At 45.1% G+C, this 16021-nt stretch overlaps 1 protein-coding gene across 1 annotated transcript in view; it reads left to right on the top strand.

The window, feature by feature from the left end:
* celsr3 (cadherin, EGF LAG seven-pass G-type receptor 3) overlaps positions 1-16021 on the top strand; it is a gene marked incomplete at its 5' end in the record, with an annotated part of 152753 nt that overhangs the window by 35997 nt on the left and 100735 nt on the right. Inside the window, 3 exons of the mRNA XM_083769735.1 lie at positions 2804-3035; positions 3066-3207; positions 8737-9025. Of these exons, the coding sequence (XP_083625861.1) occupies positions 2804-3035; positions 3066-3207; positions 8737-9025 (663 nt within the window). The remainder of the gene's footprint in view (positions 1-2803; positions 3036-3065; positions 3208-8736; positions 9026-16021) is intronic.

The raw sequence follows: 16021 nt of genomic DNA on the forward strand, positions 1-16021 counted from the left end.
CCTGTAGGAGGTCGAAGCCAGGGCAAGTACTACGGCAAGTGCTATGGGCTTCTCTTTTTTGCAATTATTTGTGTAAAAAGGACAATTGGGTGCTTCTTATACAAAGAAGCGCCTTCGAAATACAGAGTATTAAAAACCTGCATTAGATCAACATCTTGGATCATACACTCTCTCACTCATTTCCCACATTTTCTCTTTCCATATATTTCTTCTATTAGGAATAACCCCTTGAGATACAGTATCTCTCTCTCTCTCTCTCTCTCTCTCTCTCTCTCTCTCTCTCTCTCTCTCTCTCTCTCTCTCTCTCGCTCTCGCTCTCTTTCTAACACTGCTTCACAATGCCTCAATGTTGCCACAGTAAATTGTCCAGTCTCACTGTGGTTATTTTGTGTCTTCATAGATTACAGGTGACGTACCAAATTGAGTACCAAATTGCATTATACAAATACAAGGCTGTGCTGAATTGCAAACAGAACTCTGATGTTTTTTAAATGCATGTGGTGTGATGTTGTCATTGTTGTCTTTCGAAAAGTAGGCTACTGAGTACTGACCCTGGCACACTGTGGCACAGTTATTGATTTAGAATTTCAACTCATCTTTTCATGGAAGTTTCGAGTATCGAGCTTTCGGGAATAAGAGAGTGTCTGGGATGAAGAGGATGGCCAATTTGTTTGTGTCTGCTTGTGTGCGTGCACGTTTCTTTCATGTAGTGCTTGATTTCAGCTGCGTGCGTGCGTGCTTGCGTGTGTTGTGTGCCAGAGACCTACATTAATTATGTATCATGATATTGACATTGTTCTGACCTCACCTATACTCTTATCTCTCTCTATCTTTCTCCTTAGCCTCTGTTTTCTCTCTAGTCTCCTCTGCCCCATGTATGTCTGTCTGTCAGGCTTCTTAACCCTGCTCTTCCTATCTAATCTTCTATCTCAGCATCTTCATCTCTCTCGTACTCTCTCCGTCTCTTCTCCACTGACCCTTCCCTTCCTTTAGTCCACCTCCATTAATCTCTCCTTAACCCTATACTCTTTCTTATCATATCTGTATGTCAGTCTGTCTCTCTCCTCCTCTGTCCCTCTCCCCTATTTACATATTCCATTCCGTTCCCCCTGCCTATCTGTCTCTACTGTATCTGTTCTCCTGTAGTCCTCCAGTCCTTGTCCTTGCTGTCATTTGCTTTCCCCATCCTCCCTGGCTGTTTTTCCTAATCTATATCTCTGTTATTCCCTCTCCTCTCCTGTCTCTCCTCATTATATTCCTCCATTCATCACATTTTATCTACAGTACACTCATCTGCTCTCTTCTCTTCTCTTCTCTTCTCTTCTCTTCTCTTCTCTTCTCTTCTCTTCTCTTCTCTTCTCTTCTCTTCTCTTCTCTTCTCTTCTCTTCTCTTCTCTTCTCTTCTCTTCTCTTCTCTTCTCTTCTCTTCTCTTCTCTTCTCTTCTCTTCTCTTCTCTTCTCTTCTCTTCTCTTCTCTTCTCTTCTCTTCTCTTCTCTTCTCTTCTCTTCTCTCCTCTCCTCTCCTCTCCTCTCCTCTCCTCTCCTCTCCTCTCCTCTCCTCTCCTCTCCTCTCCTCTCCTCTCCTCTCCTCTCCTCTCCTCTCCTCTCCCCTCCCCTCCCCTCCCCTCCCCTCCCCTCCCCTTCTCTTCTCTTCTCTTCCTTTAACTCCTCTTCTCTTCTAACCCCTGTTCTAACCCCTGTTTCCTCCCTTGTAAGTTAACACTCATCTCTCCTCTCTTTTGCTCTCCTTATCTGTGGAACATCCTTTCCTTCTCCATAAGAAAAGAGGCTCAATGTGAACGCTTTATCAACTGTCCCAATGGCTAGTCTGCCATCCATGCAGACAGTGTCCCAATGAAGTAACACAGACACATGGACACGTTGCCCTATAATCTTTGATTCCTATTTTGATTTGATTTGATTTGATTGACTGCCTCAACAGGTCAGCTGAGCCACGTTATAAAGGATTAGTCTGAACTCTGACGTTTTTGTGCAATAAATCCCAATAAACTGATAATGAATTATTAAGCAATCATAAGTAGCCTACCCCGCACAGAATGCACAAATTGTAATTTAGCTAATTAATGTGTAACATGGCCATTGGCCATTATGTGTGGATTCTGTGGAATATAATGTTTACACACTAGTCACACTCTATCATAAAAGTTTATACTAACCACCATTTCTGGGTTCATGACATTTCCAGTAGACTACAAGGCCTGCAAGTTGGGGAATTGGGGAGCCAATCAGTGCATTGGGAGCACCTGGCCAGAATTCGAGGATTCCCGTAGCGTGCCCTATAAATGGCTGGGTGTTGGCCACATAACATAACAGCTCTCTCTTCCTGATGGCAGAAACACTGTAGTTTAGCCTTTGGTTTGCACCATACAACACCCCACACTACATTTACCACACATCCATACACCTATGATTTCACTGATTAACACACCTTTTAATTTATTGGTTATATTGTAAATAAATGTATTGACTCGTGCACTTCCAAAAGCTGTGTCTTCCTTCCTTCCTTGTTATGGCCTATAGGAGCCAGGTCATATAACACCTGTGATCCTATAGTTTACCGTGCCTCAGTATACACACCGTCTCTCTGCGTTTGATGTATGACTTTACCTTGCTTATTGTAAGTCGATCCGGATAAGAGCGTAACTGCCTAAATTGCAAATTGTATTTAGCACACAGTATGTATGACCAGCTCATGTGTAATCTAATCTCTCTCTCTCTCTCTCTCTCTCTCTCTCTCTCTCTCTCTCCCCCCTCTCCCCCCCCCCCCCCCCGCCCCCACCAGACGGCGTCCACAGCATCTCGGCCCAGTGCGTGCTCCGCGTCCTCATCATCACGGAGGACATGTTGGGCAGCAGCGTGACCGTGCGCCTCCAGAACATGTCCCAGGAGCACTTCCTGTCGCCGCTCCTGGGCCACTTCCTGGAGGGCGTGTCGGCGGTGCTCTCGGTGCCCGTGGAGGACGTGTTTGTGTTCAACGTGCAGCCGGACGCCGACGCCGCGGCGGTGGCCCGAAGGCGAGGAGGAGGAGGAGGGGGAGGGGGAGGAGGAGAGGGAGGAGGAGGCATGGGCATCCTGAACGTCAGCTTCTCGGCGGCGCTCCCCGGGGGACAGTTCTTCCCCTCGGAGGCTCTGGAGGAGCAGCTGTACCTCAACAGACCCAGGCTGACGGCGCTGGCTCAGATGGAGGTAGGACGTCCACGGGCTTTTAGTGTGGCACACACATCACGTCGCAGATTTTACAAAGTAAAAGGCCTTTTTCAGACAGGGGAGCAACTAGCCTCGGAAACGCCAGACGTTTTTATTTCCAGGAAGAAAAACTAAAGTATGGGACCGAGTCCACTTCAATACAGCATAGAGTAGCGCAAACGTCGATCACTCTCTGCTGATTTCTGATCGTCTGGACCTTTGTTAAATTGACTCACACACTCCTCTCTCTCTCTCTGTCGCTCTAATTAATTAGTCTCATGTCGCACATCTGTGTCTAGATTCTCCCTCCCGGGAGCTGCCTATGCCATAGAAAGCATAGGTGTACCACAGGCTAGGGAGCGACTGACGCGCCTATTCCAGAGTTGATTTTGTCGACTAAAACTAATTAGTTCGTCGACTACCTTTTTCCACTGACGAAAACTAAATGGAAACTAAATGAAAACTAATCTTTGATGACTCAAACTAAGACTAAATATATTGACACTTTCGTCAACAAATAAAAAACTAGACAAAAATGTTAGGAAGGCACTAGTGGACAAGAGATCCAGTATACATCATTTTACACTTGGTTGCATCCTGAAAATAGCCGATCTATAAGCTCACAACGAGTCACAGCGCAACGCGCTGTGAGCTTGTAGATCGGCAATTTTCAGCAAGTGTAAAATTGGCGGCGGTCCCGAGAAAATGCCTCACGCATGCTCGTTTGTGCATGCGCCCACGGGCGACTAGACCTGGGTGGTGTGTGTGTGTGTGTGTGTGTGTGTGTGTGTGTGTGTGTGTGTGTGTGTGTGTGTGTGTGTGTGTGTGTGTGTGTGTGTGTGTGTGTGTGTTTTTACGCTACGCGTTACAATTTTACAATTTACAATTTAGGCATTTAGCAGACGCTCTTAATCCAGAGCGACTTACATTTAAGCAAGAACAAAAGCATGGGCGTTCCGTGCCCCTCATGAGCAGACACATCACTGATCCACGCCTGCGTCACTCGCTGTCTGACCTGAAAGGGTGTTAACCCATTTTGGGGGCGGGAAACCCCTTTTGGTGTTTTAAGCATTATGTTGTACTTTAGCTGTTGAAAAATAGCAGATCTACAAGCTCGTAGCGCGGGCGTTTTTTTTACTAAAATCTTTGCTTCTGGGGGGGTCCCTGGAACAACATATTTTGAGATGGGGGTCGGCAGCCAAATACATATAATTCTAGGGGTCCTTGACATGAAATAGTTTGAGAACCACTGACATTTGTAGAATCGTCCTCAGGCCTAAATGGGTTAAAAGAGTGGGTGAAATTTGGTTTTGTGCATAGTTCCCATCGTAACTTTTTTTCCAAAGAAAATAAAGGGAGCGTTAGTGAAGGTGCTAGAATAAAAAAGATGAACACAAGTCAGTGCGTCGTGGTGCGTGGGATTAACGTGCAAAGTGTCAGTCACCGCTTGATCTACATAAAAAGGCTTACAGTGGTATACAATCAGGTCCATGAGGTAGAGCAAAGAAAAAGGTCACGTCCGTTGTCCCTGGTACAGTGTGTAGATGAATACGGACTCCTGTAATCATATCATACACACACACACACACACACACACACACACACACCAGAGATATAGGATCATAACATATGGAGAGAAAGGAATAATCTGCCTACAGTATGCAATGCATGCATTGACATATGGCATTATGCAACGATACACGGATATTATGTAGTACACACCTGGCTCAGATGTGGGTAGGACTGTGTAGAGCAGTGCTTCCCAAACATTTTCATGTCAATGACCCCCAAATTGACACTAATTAGCCCAAGGACGCTATATGAGCTTGTAGATCTGCTATTTTTCAATATCTAAAGTATAACATAATGCTTTAAAACATCAAAAGGGGTTCCCGTCCTGAATGGGTTTTTAAGCTAAATGGTTTGGGAACCACTGGTGTAGATGAGTATGGACTCTTGTAATCACATACGAGAGAAAGGAATACTCTGTACAGTGCCTACAGTATGCAGCAGGCATTGACATAATGGCATTATGCAACGGTACACGGATATTATTATGTACACTCTGCTGCTTAATGAGTTCACACACACACACACACCTGGCCACATCATGTACACGTGTGTTCACACACACACCTGGCCACATCATGTACATGTGTGTTCACACACACACCTGGCCACATCATGTACACGTGTGTTCACACACACACCTGGCCACATCACATACACGTGTGCGCACGCTATCGTCCATGAGTTCCATCCAGAACATATTATGTTATATGCATGCATATAAAGATTGAAGAGCACGCACGCACACATGCACGCACGCACGCACGCACGCATCTTGTCAGTGATGCTTCGGTGACCTCAAAACCAATTTGACAAAGTCGTTCCAAGGTTTATGAGTTTTACTTTCATGTAGCTGTGCACCGCAATGGAAATAAAGTCAAAGTACACTCGACGTAACAATGAAGAATGATTGAGGGTAAAGCACTGATTCCTATCAATAGAAACAATGCTCTGAGCCCTCAGTGTTATGATGATACTGTACACAGATAGCTTCATGTCCTCAGTGTTATGATGATACTGTACACAGATAGCTTCATGTCCTCAGTTCTGATTTTGGGGATTAAGACATTATTTTTGGGAGATTCGCAAAAGGTGCACAGCAGCACTGTGCAGGACCCCAATGGAAACAAGCCATATAGGCTTTTTTGGGTTATAAATTCCCCCAAGCATTGAACTGTACTTCCCTGTGCAGTTTTCTGCAAACTGTTAATAAATTATTCAATCAATCAATCAATCAATCAATCATTGGATACACTGTAGGAGACAGACAGACAGACAGACAGACAGACAGACAGACAGAACGAGAGCTAAGGCTGTGCAGGAGAGACAACGACACACACCTGACCTATTTCTGCGCTATCAGAGTTAAATAATCAGAGAGCGTGCGTGTGTGCGTGCGTGTGTTCTATGTAGATTTCCCATTCCGCCTCAGTCAGTTCTTGTCTCCTAACTCCTCATGTCACCACTTATCTGTACTAGTCATTGAAATATAAATGTGTCATAATGTCACCAGAGGGGAACATTAGTGTCTGTCTGCCCACATGATTATGTCTGTCTGTCTTTCTGTCTGTCTGTCTCGCGTCTTCTTTTCTCTTCCCTGAAGCATTTTTGTTTAAATCTTTTGCCATCTGTGTTTGTCTGTCTGGAGTCTACCCCCCCCCCCCTCTCATTTATGTCACTCTTTTTATTTCCTCTCTTTCTTTTCTTTTCTGTCTTTGTCTCCTCTGATTCTTTAAAGCTAAATTCCAATACCGCAACTTTCACACTCGCTCACTCTCCTCGCGTCCTCCACTCGCTCCTCGGCTCCGCCCCCAGCGAGGAGGAGAGGAGGAGGAGAGGATTCTATGCGAGGACAGAGGGATGGTCGAATTTTCCTCTGGAATCGGAATGTACTACGCTGTCATTTCAAAGCGACGGCACATTCCGCGATCACTAATGACGTGTATCAATTCAATTCAATTCAAAGGGCTTTATTGGCATGGGAAAACATACGTTAACATTGCCAAAGCAAAAGTGGTGTCACACAGCTGGATCACTGGAACTCCGAACAGAGCCGTACACATACAGTCTACAGAATAGACAATTCATCATTTTGTACATGTAACCGAGGGTCCGAGGCCAATGTGTATGTATTGGTAACATGTGCAAGGCAAGGCTATTTATTCCTGAAATAGTGAATAAGCGCCAGGATGCGCACACGTATAAATAACCCCCTCCTCCGACAGTCAGTCCTCCTCCGCGGTCTTTGCAAATAACGGACACTATAACAGGAATTAGGTATAGTCTCTCTGACTTACATATTCAGTTCAGTCCACATATAAATAAATATTTTTTTCATTTTTGTCACCGTCATTCATAGCAGTCTGTGCATTCAGGCATGCACAGAGATAAATTAACTATAGCTTTTGAGGTGCGCACAATATAGCCGGCCTAATTTATATATCCTACTTTTATTATGCTTATATCACACAACGCAATAAAGCCAGTGGTTTGTTGTGGTCCTTTCACTTTCACATAAGTAGGCTAGATAGGCTACTTTATCATTCTGAAGCTCTATTCATTCAGCGAAAATGTGTCTCTTCAACAAACAGTTGAACAGTGCGTGCATGTGTGTGTTGGCCGTTGGGTCAGCGACTTCAGCCAGTCAGCCGGCCGGCAGCTAGTGGATGGGGGGGTGCACAGTATCGGGTTTCATCAGTGTTTTCTGTGCCACCCACATGTGGCGGACTTATGTCACTGGAGAAGGAAAAAAAAACTTGTACACGTGATGCGGAAATCCGCTGCGAGGAGACAAAATACCCCACCGAGCCTGCACCTGATGTACACTCGCTCTATGCGGTCTCGGAGAGCCCACTCGGCTCCTCCACTCGACTCCACTCTCCTCCTCGATGGAGCACCATTTCCGGGTCACGCTGGATTGACCCCGAGTGACCGAGTGGGAGTGAGCGAGTGGCCGAGAGTTTGGGTATTGGAATTTAGCTCAAATGTCTCTCTTTTTTTCTTCTTTAAATGTCACCCTTTTTTTGGCCCCTGTCTGTGCGTGCATGCGTGTGCGTGCACAGTTGCGCACTCCCTTTGGGCAGAACAGAACCTATAACGGACCAAATGTTTAACATTGGTCCGTTAACTTATAAGCGCCACCAGGAGGCCGATTATTCTTACAGATTTGGCCCAAACATCTCATCTCAAATTGGTACACATTATCTCAATAGTCATGTGATCAAGACGGATCTGTTTGTTTGTTTTGAACAAAATTCAAATCATGAACTGTTTTCCTTGAAACTTCACATTCACATTGGCCACCAGGAGGCAGAATTTTGCTATTATGATCCTACAGATTTTCTCCAAACCAGTATGCGTATATCTAGGCATGTCATCAAAACGGACCTACAGTATATCTAAGATAAGACTTACTTCTACTACCTGGCCTGGCGAAGATCTGTGTATTTGGCCACGGATCCCCATCTGAAAATATGTTGTTCCAGGGACCTCCCCCAGAAGCAAAGATTTGAGTTAAAAACGTTTGCTCTGGCCCAGGCCGTAGCGTAACGGTCTGGGCACCGGACTGGTAATCCAGTCGCAGTGTGCCGCGGGTTCGACTCCCGGACCCGACACGGCCTTTACTGCATGTCATCCCCCCATCTCTCTCCCGTTTCCTGTCAGCCTACTGTCTGTCCCTTCAAAAACCAATAAAAGGCGTAAGCCGCAAAAAAATATCTTAAAAAAAAAAAAAAAAAACGTTTGCTATGAAAGAATATATATTCAAAGATTTGTGCCACATTTTCGCGATTAATTTTTTTTAGCTAAAGTATGACATAATGCTTTAAAACACCAAAAGGGGTTCCTCTGAGAGAGGTGGTGGGGTGGGAAGACGGGGAAACAACAGAATTGTATTTCCGTACTATAAAGACTAGACGTATACCAACTGTTCTACGGCCTCCTCCTCCGTCGCCCGCCCAGGTGCTGCCGTTCGACGACAACGTGTGTCTGCGCGAGCCCTGCCAGAACTACATGAAGTGCATCTCGGTGCTGCGCTTCAACAGCTCGGCGCCGTTCATCTCCTCGCCGTCCATCCTGTTCCGGCCCATCCACCCCATCGCCGGCCTGCGCTGCCGCTGCCCGCCGGGCTTCACCGGAGACTACTGCGAGACGGAGATCAACCTGTGCTACTCCAACCCCTGTCTGAACGCCGGCGTCTGCACGCGCAGGGAGGGCGGCTACACGTGCGTCTGCAGGGAGGATTACACAGGTGAGAGGGACGAGGTGTTGTGTTGTGTGGGAGGAAAGGAGTGTGTGTGTGTGTGTGTGTGTGTGTGTGTGTGTGTGTGTGTGTGTGTGTGTGTGTGTGTGTGTGTGTGTGTGTGTGTGTGTGTGTGTGCGAGCGCACATGCTTGCAGAGGAGTACAAAAAAAAACAAGTCTAAAGACTTGCACTGACTCAGCTTGCTCTCCTGCTGCCTGCTATCATAATGCTAACCAACAGTGTTGTGATCCCACCACTGTTTCTGGAGTCTGACACGCCTCACGCTGTGCACAACACAGTGTGACGTTTTGCATTGTCTCTTCGCAGCTGGCCATCTAAGAGCAGTGGAGGTAGATACTGTAGAGCACTGTCAATGTCAAAGGACCCCCAAATGGACACTAATTAGCCTGCGGATCCCCATTTGAAAAGACATGCCAGGGACTCCCATAGGAGAAGATCCTTATGGCTCTAGCAATGATTCTCAACCCATTTCATTTCAAGGACCTCCAGTTTGACATGCATTAGTCTACGGACCCCCATTTAATGGCATTTCTATCTCTGGGACCCCAATTCGTATTGTACAATCAATGTTAATTTAACTCTGAGAGTGTACAAATGGAACCAAATGGACCCGTTAGGGTCCTTTTCCTTTACATTTCAGGAGCATAATTAATGCATGCGTCCAATTTTTGAGCACTGTGTATATTTCTTCCTTCTTTCTCTATTTCTCTCATACTGTACTGTATATCACTCACTCACTTATCTTCTTTCTCTCTTTTCTCACCCTCTCTGTCTTCTCTCTTATTTTACCCCATGGGGCATTGCTTTGTTTGTTCTAGGCAGTGGTTGATAGAGGCCATGCAGGGTAGACGTTAGGAGAGTGTAGCATGTGCGTGTACATATGTACAGTACTGTAGGCCGGGTGTATTTTGTGTTCCTGTTCCCTTTCATTCTGGATCAAAACGGGGGCTGGAGGTGAGACGAGACCCCCAGAGCGCCCTACAAACCCCCCCCCACAGATAGATAGAGAGAGAAGGAGAGACAGAGGAAGAAGCATGGTCTATGAAAAGAGAGACAACTAAATATGCAATGCAAGACAAAGAACCGAGAGGAAATGAAAGAGTGAAAGGTGGTAGAGTTTGACCGAGAGAGGACCATACGGGGAGAATGACAGACGGAGAGTGAGGTAAGAAAGGCAGAAGAATAAGGGAGAAATGGTATGTTGACTGGAAGAAAGATGAGAAATGAAAGACAAACACTGGGGTGGGGGGGCGCGGGGTGGGGGGTATATAGGTGGCAGAAAAGAGATATGGAAGCAAAAATAAATAAGGGTGTAAGGCGAGAGAGAGAGAGAGAGAGAGAGAGAGAGAGAGAAGTGGAACATTATGAGAATGATAATGGAGGAGGGATGAAAAAATAAAGAGAGAGGGAGATGGAGAGACAGCCAACTGATAGGGAGGGAACCTTGGAGACTGGAGGGATGGATGGACGAGGTTGGTTGATCCAGGGAAAGTTTTGGGGCGTTTTTACTTGCGCCTGTGTGTGTCTGCGTGGGCGGCTGGTGCAGCGGTATTGCTTCAATGCTGCAGGCGGTCAATAGGAAGGAAGACAAGAAAAAAGGGAATGGGAGAGAGAGAGAGAGAGACCAAACAAAACCAACGCTGGATTGATTCTGCAACACAGAGAAATCTCCAGACATCCTCCAACCCTCGTTTCTCTCCCTCTCTCACTCCCCCAGTCCTTTCTTTTTCCCCTCCATTTCTCCAACCCTCCAAGCTAATACCCTTCATCCCCTTCCCTGAAAGCTCATCTGTGTGGTTGGAATTGATGTGGGCTTTTTTGTGTGTGTGTGTTTTTTTGTGTGTCTAAAACGGCATTGATTGCTTTCATAGACGAGGGTTAAGACACGGGTTCTGTCCTCATTGAGACGGCAGAGAGGAATGTTGACAGAGAGAGAGACAGCATAGATGAGTTACAGGGTTGAATGCTCCAGAGATATTCAACCCCAGGACAGCAGCTGAGTGTGTGGTGTTGAGACGAAGGTCTTATCATCATCCTCAGGCTGGGAACATTTCCTCTCTCCGTGGCATTTCATTTGGGGTTTGTGGTACTGTAGATGTCAGTCAGTGGGTTTGGGCCACAAAAGACACTCTTTTGTTGGTTTTAACCGGAATTTCTATATAATTCAAATGCAGTTCTTTCAGAATTGAGTAGCTTGTCATAAAAATCCACTTTAAAACGGTGTAATTGCTTGTTGTAGTGTTGAAAAGTATTCCAAAGTGCCGACCACAACAACAGAACGGAGCACCGTTCCACCCCCTCCATTGTAAACAATAGGGACTCAATTTCCCATAACCCTTTGCACGCCGGAGTGACGGACCTTTTTGCGATGACGTCATCAAAACGCGTCTCATATCCCAGTCTGTCCGGTGGATTGCCCGTGTGACTTAAAACTGATTAAAAACGTGGATTAAACAATGAAAACACAACTCGGGCAACTCGCAAACCGCAGGGGAAGTGTTCTACAATTAATTAACTCAAGAAACTCGTGTTAAAAGGAAGTGACACACTGACAGTGGGCAGAGAGAGAGAGAGACTAGCCTAGACTGAGACAGACAGAGCAGCCTCTTTGTTATTTTCGGCACCCTCCTAACCCAGTTTTAGCCTGTATTAAAATGGCAATAAAACCCGGTTCTCTGGTTAAAAGGTCAATCCGTTTCCTCCCTTATTTTCTAAATTAGTGAGTCAGCTTGAGGGACCGTAAACGCTACATTGGATTAATATTGGATTCATATAATTCATATAATAATAATAATAATATAATTAATTAATACATTGGAATAATATAATTAAGTGTTAATATTGATTGTCTTTTTAATCAGCTTTAAAAAATAACTACGCCTGGTCTCCCTGGAGGGTCACATGAGACAACAATGGTCTCAGGGTGTTTTCTTCTATTATTACTGTGAGGTATATTGAGTGTTTTACAGACACCGGTGGTGTCAGACTGCACTAAATTCATGTCTGTGAAGTCAGCCCATGCGGCTTAGTAAGAAGCAATAAAAAACGATATGACATTGAAACCGCAGCGTGCAGGATGAAAGGAGGAAGTGAAATACAACTCTACCTCCACCAAGATATACAGGCTAGAACAGGAGACACGTCAGCAGGGGCTTTTGTAGCCCTGAAACATGACCGCAACTGAAGCCAGGTTTACGCCATCGCTACATTTACAGAGAGAACGTGTACATAAACATTTCAGATTTCAAATATCAAATATTCTGATCTCATCGACCGGGTAAACGGTGCCGGAGATTAGCTGTACACAGACGGACGGACACACACGGACACACAGACGTAGTGCAAAACATACTCTCTCCACCAAGAAAGAAAGAAGGAACTGCAGAGAGTAGAAGATAACCTGAGAAAGAGTGAAATGGAGATTAAATTGGTTTGTGGATGATAAGGACGGTGAAGAGAGGGACAGGGAGAGAAATTAATGATCAAGGTAGGATTGAGATCACTTGTAGGAGTGATGAACAGATAAGTGTTACATCAAGAATCATCATATATATGGGGCACGGTGGCACAGTTGGTAGTGCTGTCGCCTCACAGCTAGAAGGTCCTGGGTTCGATTCCCGCTCGGGACGCTGTGGGTGCTGGTGGCGTGTTTCCTCCTCCGCGTCATCAGTGCCCATACCCGAAGGCGGGGTTGGCGAAAGGGCCTTTCTGTGTGGAGTTTGCATGTTCTCCCCGTGTCCCCTAGGGTAGGTACCCTCACAAAAAACATGCAGTAATCCTGGTCACTAAACTGCCTCCGGGGCGCATGGAGGGTAAAGGAACTGGTTGGAATAACGTGTTCCTTCCACGCGCTACGTCCAACCAGGGAAACTCCCCCCTGTCAGGTGTAGAGGAGCAACTTGGACACTCAGGTATGAAGGAAGCATGAGTTCAAGTCCGTTGCTCTCCCCTTGTCCCCCATATATGGGGACTAGGTTGGTGGAGGGTGTGTAGAGCCCAGGATCACATTAGATGATTGACACAGGGGTGAAAAATGGGTTACAAAATCGTGGGATAAAAAAAATATATATAAAGAAAAAAGAATCATCATATGAGAGACAGGCTTTGGTGAACAGAGATGTACGCACGCACGCACACAGTCACAGACACGCACACAGACACGTGCGCATGCACACAGACACACACACACACACACACACACACACACACACGACACACACATGCAGAGACACACAAGCACACACACACACACAGTCACACTCATGTGCACAGATAGAGCGAGAAAGGTGGAAGGAAAATTGGTTTGCGGTGTGATAAAACAGAACAGAATATTTGAGAGAGAGAGAGAGAGAAAGTTGGGTAGTGTGAATGAACTATGCAAAGAATAAATTAATTGAATAATTAATTACTTTAGATCAGAGAGGCTGTGTGTGGATTATCTATCTATCTTTAGAAGAAAAATGCACATGTTTTGTAAGTGACGATGGGTTGGGATTGGGAAAGTTATATCAAACATCATAATGCAGCAGAGAAGAAGAGAGCAAAATATAACAAAATGTATTAAGAGAAAGAGAGTCCGAGAGAAAGGTTGGCGACTCAATTAAGATGGAGGACGATATGGTGAAATGAAGGCACACTATGTATAAGAAATGGGAAGAGAGAATTGTCTTTCCTGTATAGTGGAATGTTACACAATGCAGTGTAACCATGCCACTGTCTCTGGTCCCATAGTTGAAGACGGCCAGCCTATATGAAGGTGTAATTACAGTATATGCCCAGTGTTGTTTTTGTGTTAGTGTTAGTCTGGTTTTAGTCGACTAAATATCATAAGATTTTAGTCAACTAAATCTACAGTTGATTTAGTCGACGGGCCTTGATGCCTCCGTACACTTGCTGAAGCGCTGCAACGCGTTGTGAGCTATTATCAGCATGCAACCAAGTATAAATGACTTATAGTGGATCTCTTGTCCACTAGTCCCTTCCTAACATTTTAGTCTTGTTTCTATCTGTTGACAAAATTGTCAATACATTTAACTTAGTTTTAGTCATCATAGCTTAGTTTTCATTTAGTTTTCGTCAGCTGAAAAAGGTAGTCGACGTCTTAGTTTTAGTCGACGAAAAAAGGTGGTAACTAGACAAAGTGCCAATCGGCACAGGTCTCCACCAGGGCAGGTCAGGTTGTGGCCTCATGGTGGCGCTATAACAGGCTGTTGAGGAAGATTTGGGCCGGAGGTTCGTGTTGGAGGGATGCAGGTACAATGTTTTTCCATGTGTGCATACATAAGTTGTATACAGATCGATGCAGTTATAGCTAAAAACAGGAATTGGCCTGTTATAGCGCCACCGTGAGGCTGATTTTGAGGAAAAAATTGTGGCATGTCGTCCTCGGCCTAGTGAAAATGTGCGTGTATAATTTAACGGAAATTGCACACTGTGTTTGTGATTTGTGGCCTTTTTTCGAAATGGACGAATCGTGTGAGCTTTGGAAGCCAATCTTAGCCAATCAGGATGGAAGATGGGAAATGGTGGCGCTCCGTGTTGATCACATGACTATGGAGATAGTGTATACCGATTTGCGTGAAAGGAGTAATAATAGAAAATGTGTTTTACATATGTCGGCCTCCTGGTGGCGCTATAAAGAGCAGATGTGAAAAATTCGAGGCAAAGGTTTTTCCTTGGCCTCTAGGGAGTTGGCATACAAAGTTATCCACAGATCCGTGCAGTTAGAGGTAAAAACACTTTTCGGCCAGTTATAGCGCCACCTTGAGTCTGAGTTGAAATTGTTCATGTGGCATTTTGTACTCGGCCTAGTGGGAATGTGGGTGCACAATTTCACGGAAATCACGCGATGTGTTCATGATTTGCAGCATTTTGTTTGAAACTGAGCACTCCTGTGAACTTTGGAAGCCAATCTTAACCAATCAGGATGGAGTCTGAGAAATCTGAAAGACCGGTTTCGTTGAATGGCTCTAGAGAGAGTTTGTACCAATTTGCGTGATGTTTGGACAAAATCTGTAGGTGTACTGTGCAAAAACTTGTTTTGCACATAGCGGCCTCCTGGTGGCGCTATAACAGGCCGTTCTGGAAAGTTTGGGGCAGAGGTTCATCGTTGGCATCCAGGGAGTGTGTGTGCAAAATGTGGCATCGACCGGGTTAACGGTGGCCGAGATTAGCTGCTCACGGACACACGGACGGACACACACACGGACGGACGGAGTGCAAAACATACTCTCCCCACATGCCTTCGGCCTGGTGGAGACAATTACAGTATATGCTTGGCATTTTGCTCGGGCCACACTTGAGAGTTGCGGCACATTGGTTTCAGAAGGTGAAGAAAGTGGGGAGGATGAGTGAGGACGAGGAAGCACAAAGAAAGACTGAGGCAAATAACGGAGGGAGTAAATTGATTTGGGAAAGGGGTTTTTGTGCGGGAGAGAGCAGACGAGAGAAAAAGTGATGGAGAAAGTGAATTAAGGAGATAAATGGAGGAATGCAGTGAGAGCAGATATGCTGAAAAGCTTGACAGTTTTCAGAAAAACCCATGTTTCTATATCAGTGGTTCTCAAAACATTTTCAAGGACATTTTCAAGGACCCCCTAAAATATATGTAATATAGAGGGTATGCACGTGACATCATCATTATATAAATATATGTAATATAGAGGGTATGCACGTGACATCATCATTATATAAATATATGTAATATAGAGGGTATGCACGTGACATCATCATTCATAAATATATGTAATATAGAGGGTATGCACGTGACATCATCATTATATAAATATATGTAATATAGAGGGTATGCACGTGACATCATCATTATATAAATATATGTAATATAGAGGGTATGCACGTGACATCATCATTATATAAATATATGTAATATAGAGGGTATGCACGTGACATCATCATTCATAAATATATGTAATATAGAGGGTATGCACGTGACATCATCATTCCGGGAATTTATGCGGGAGCA

This window comes from Protomyctophum parallelum (assembly GCF_964188405.1).
Source record: "Protomyctophum parallelum genome assembly, chromosome: 7".
NCBI lineage: Eukaryota > Metazoa > Chordata > Actinopteri > Myctophiformes > Myctophidae > Protomyctophum > Protomyctophum parallelum.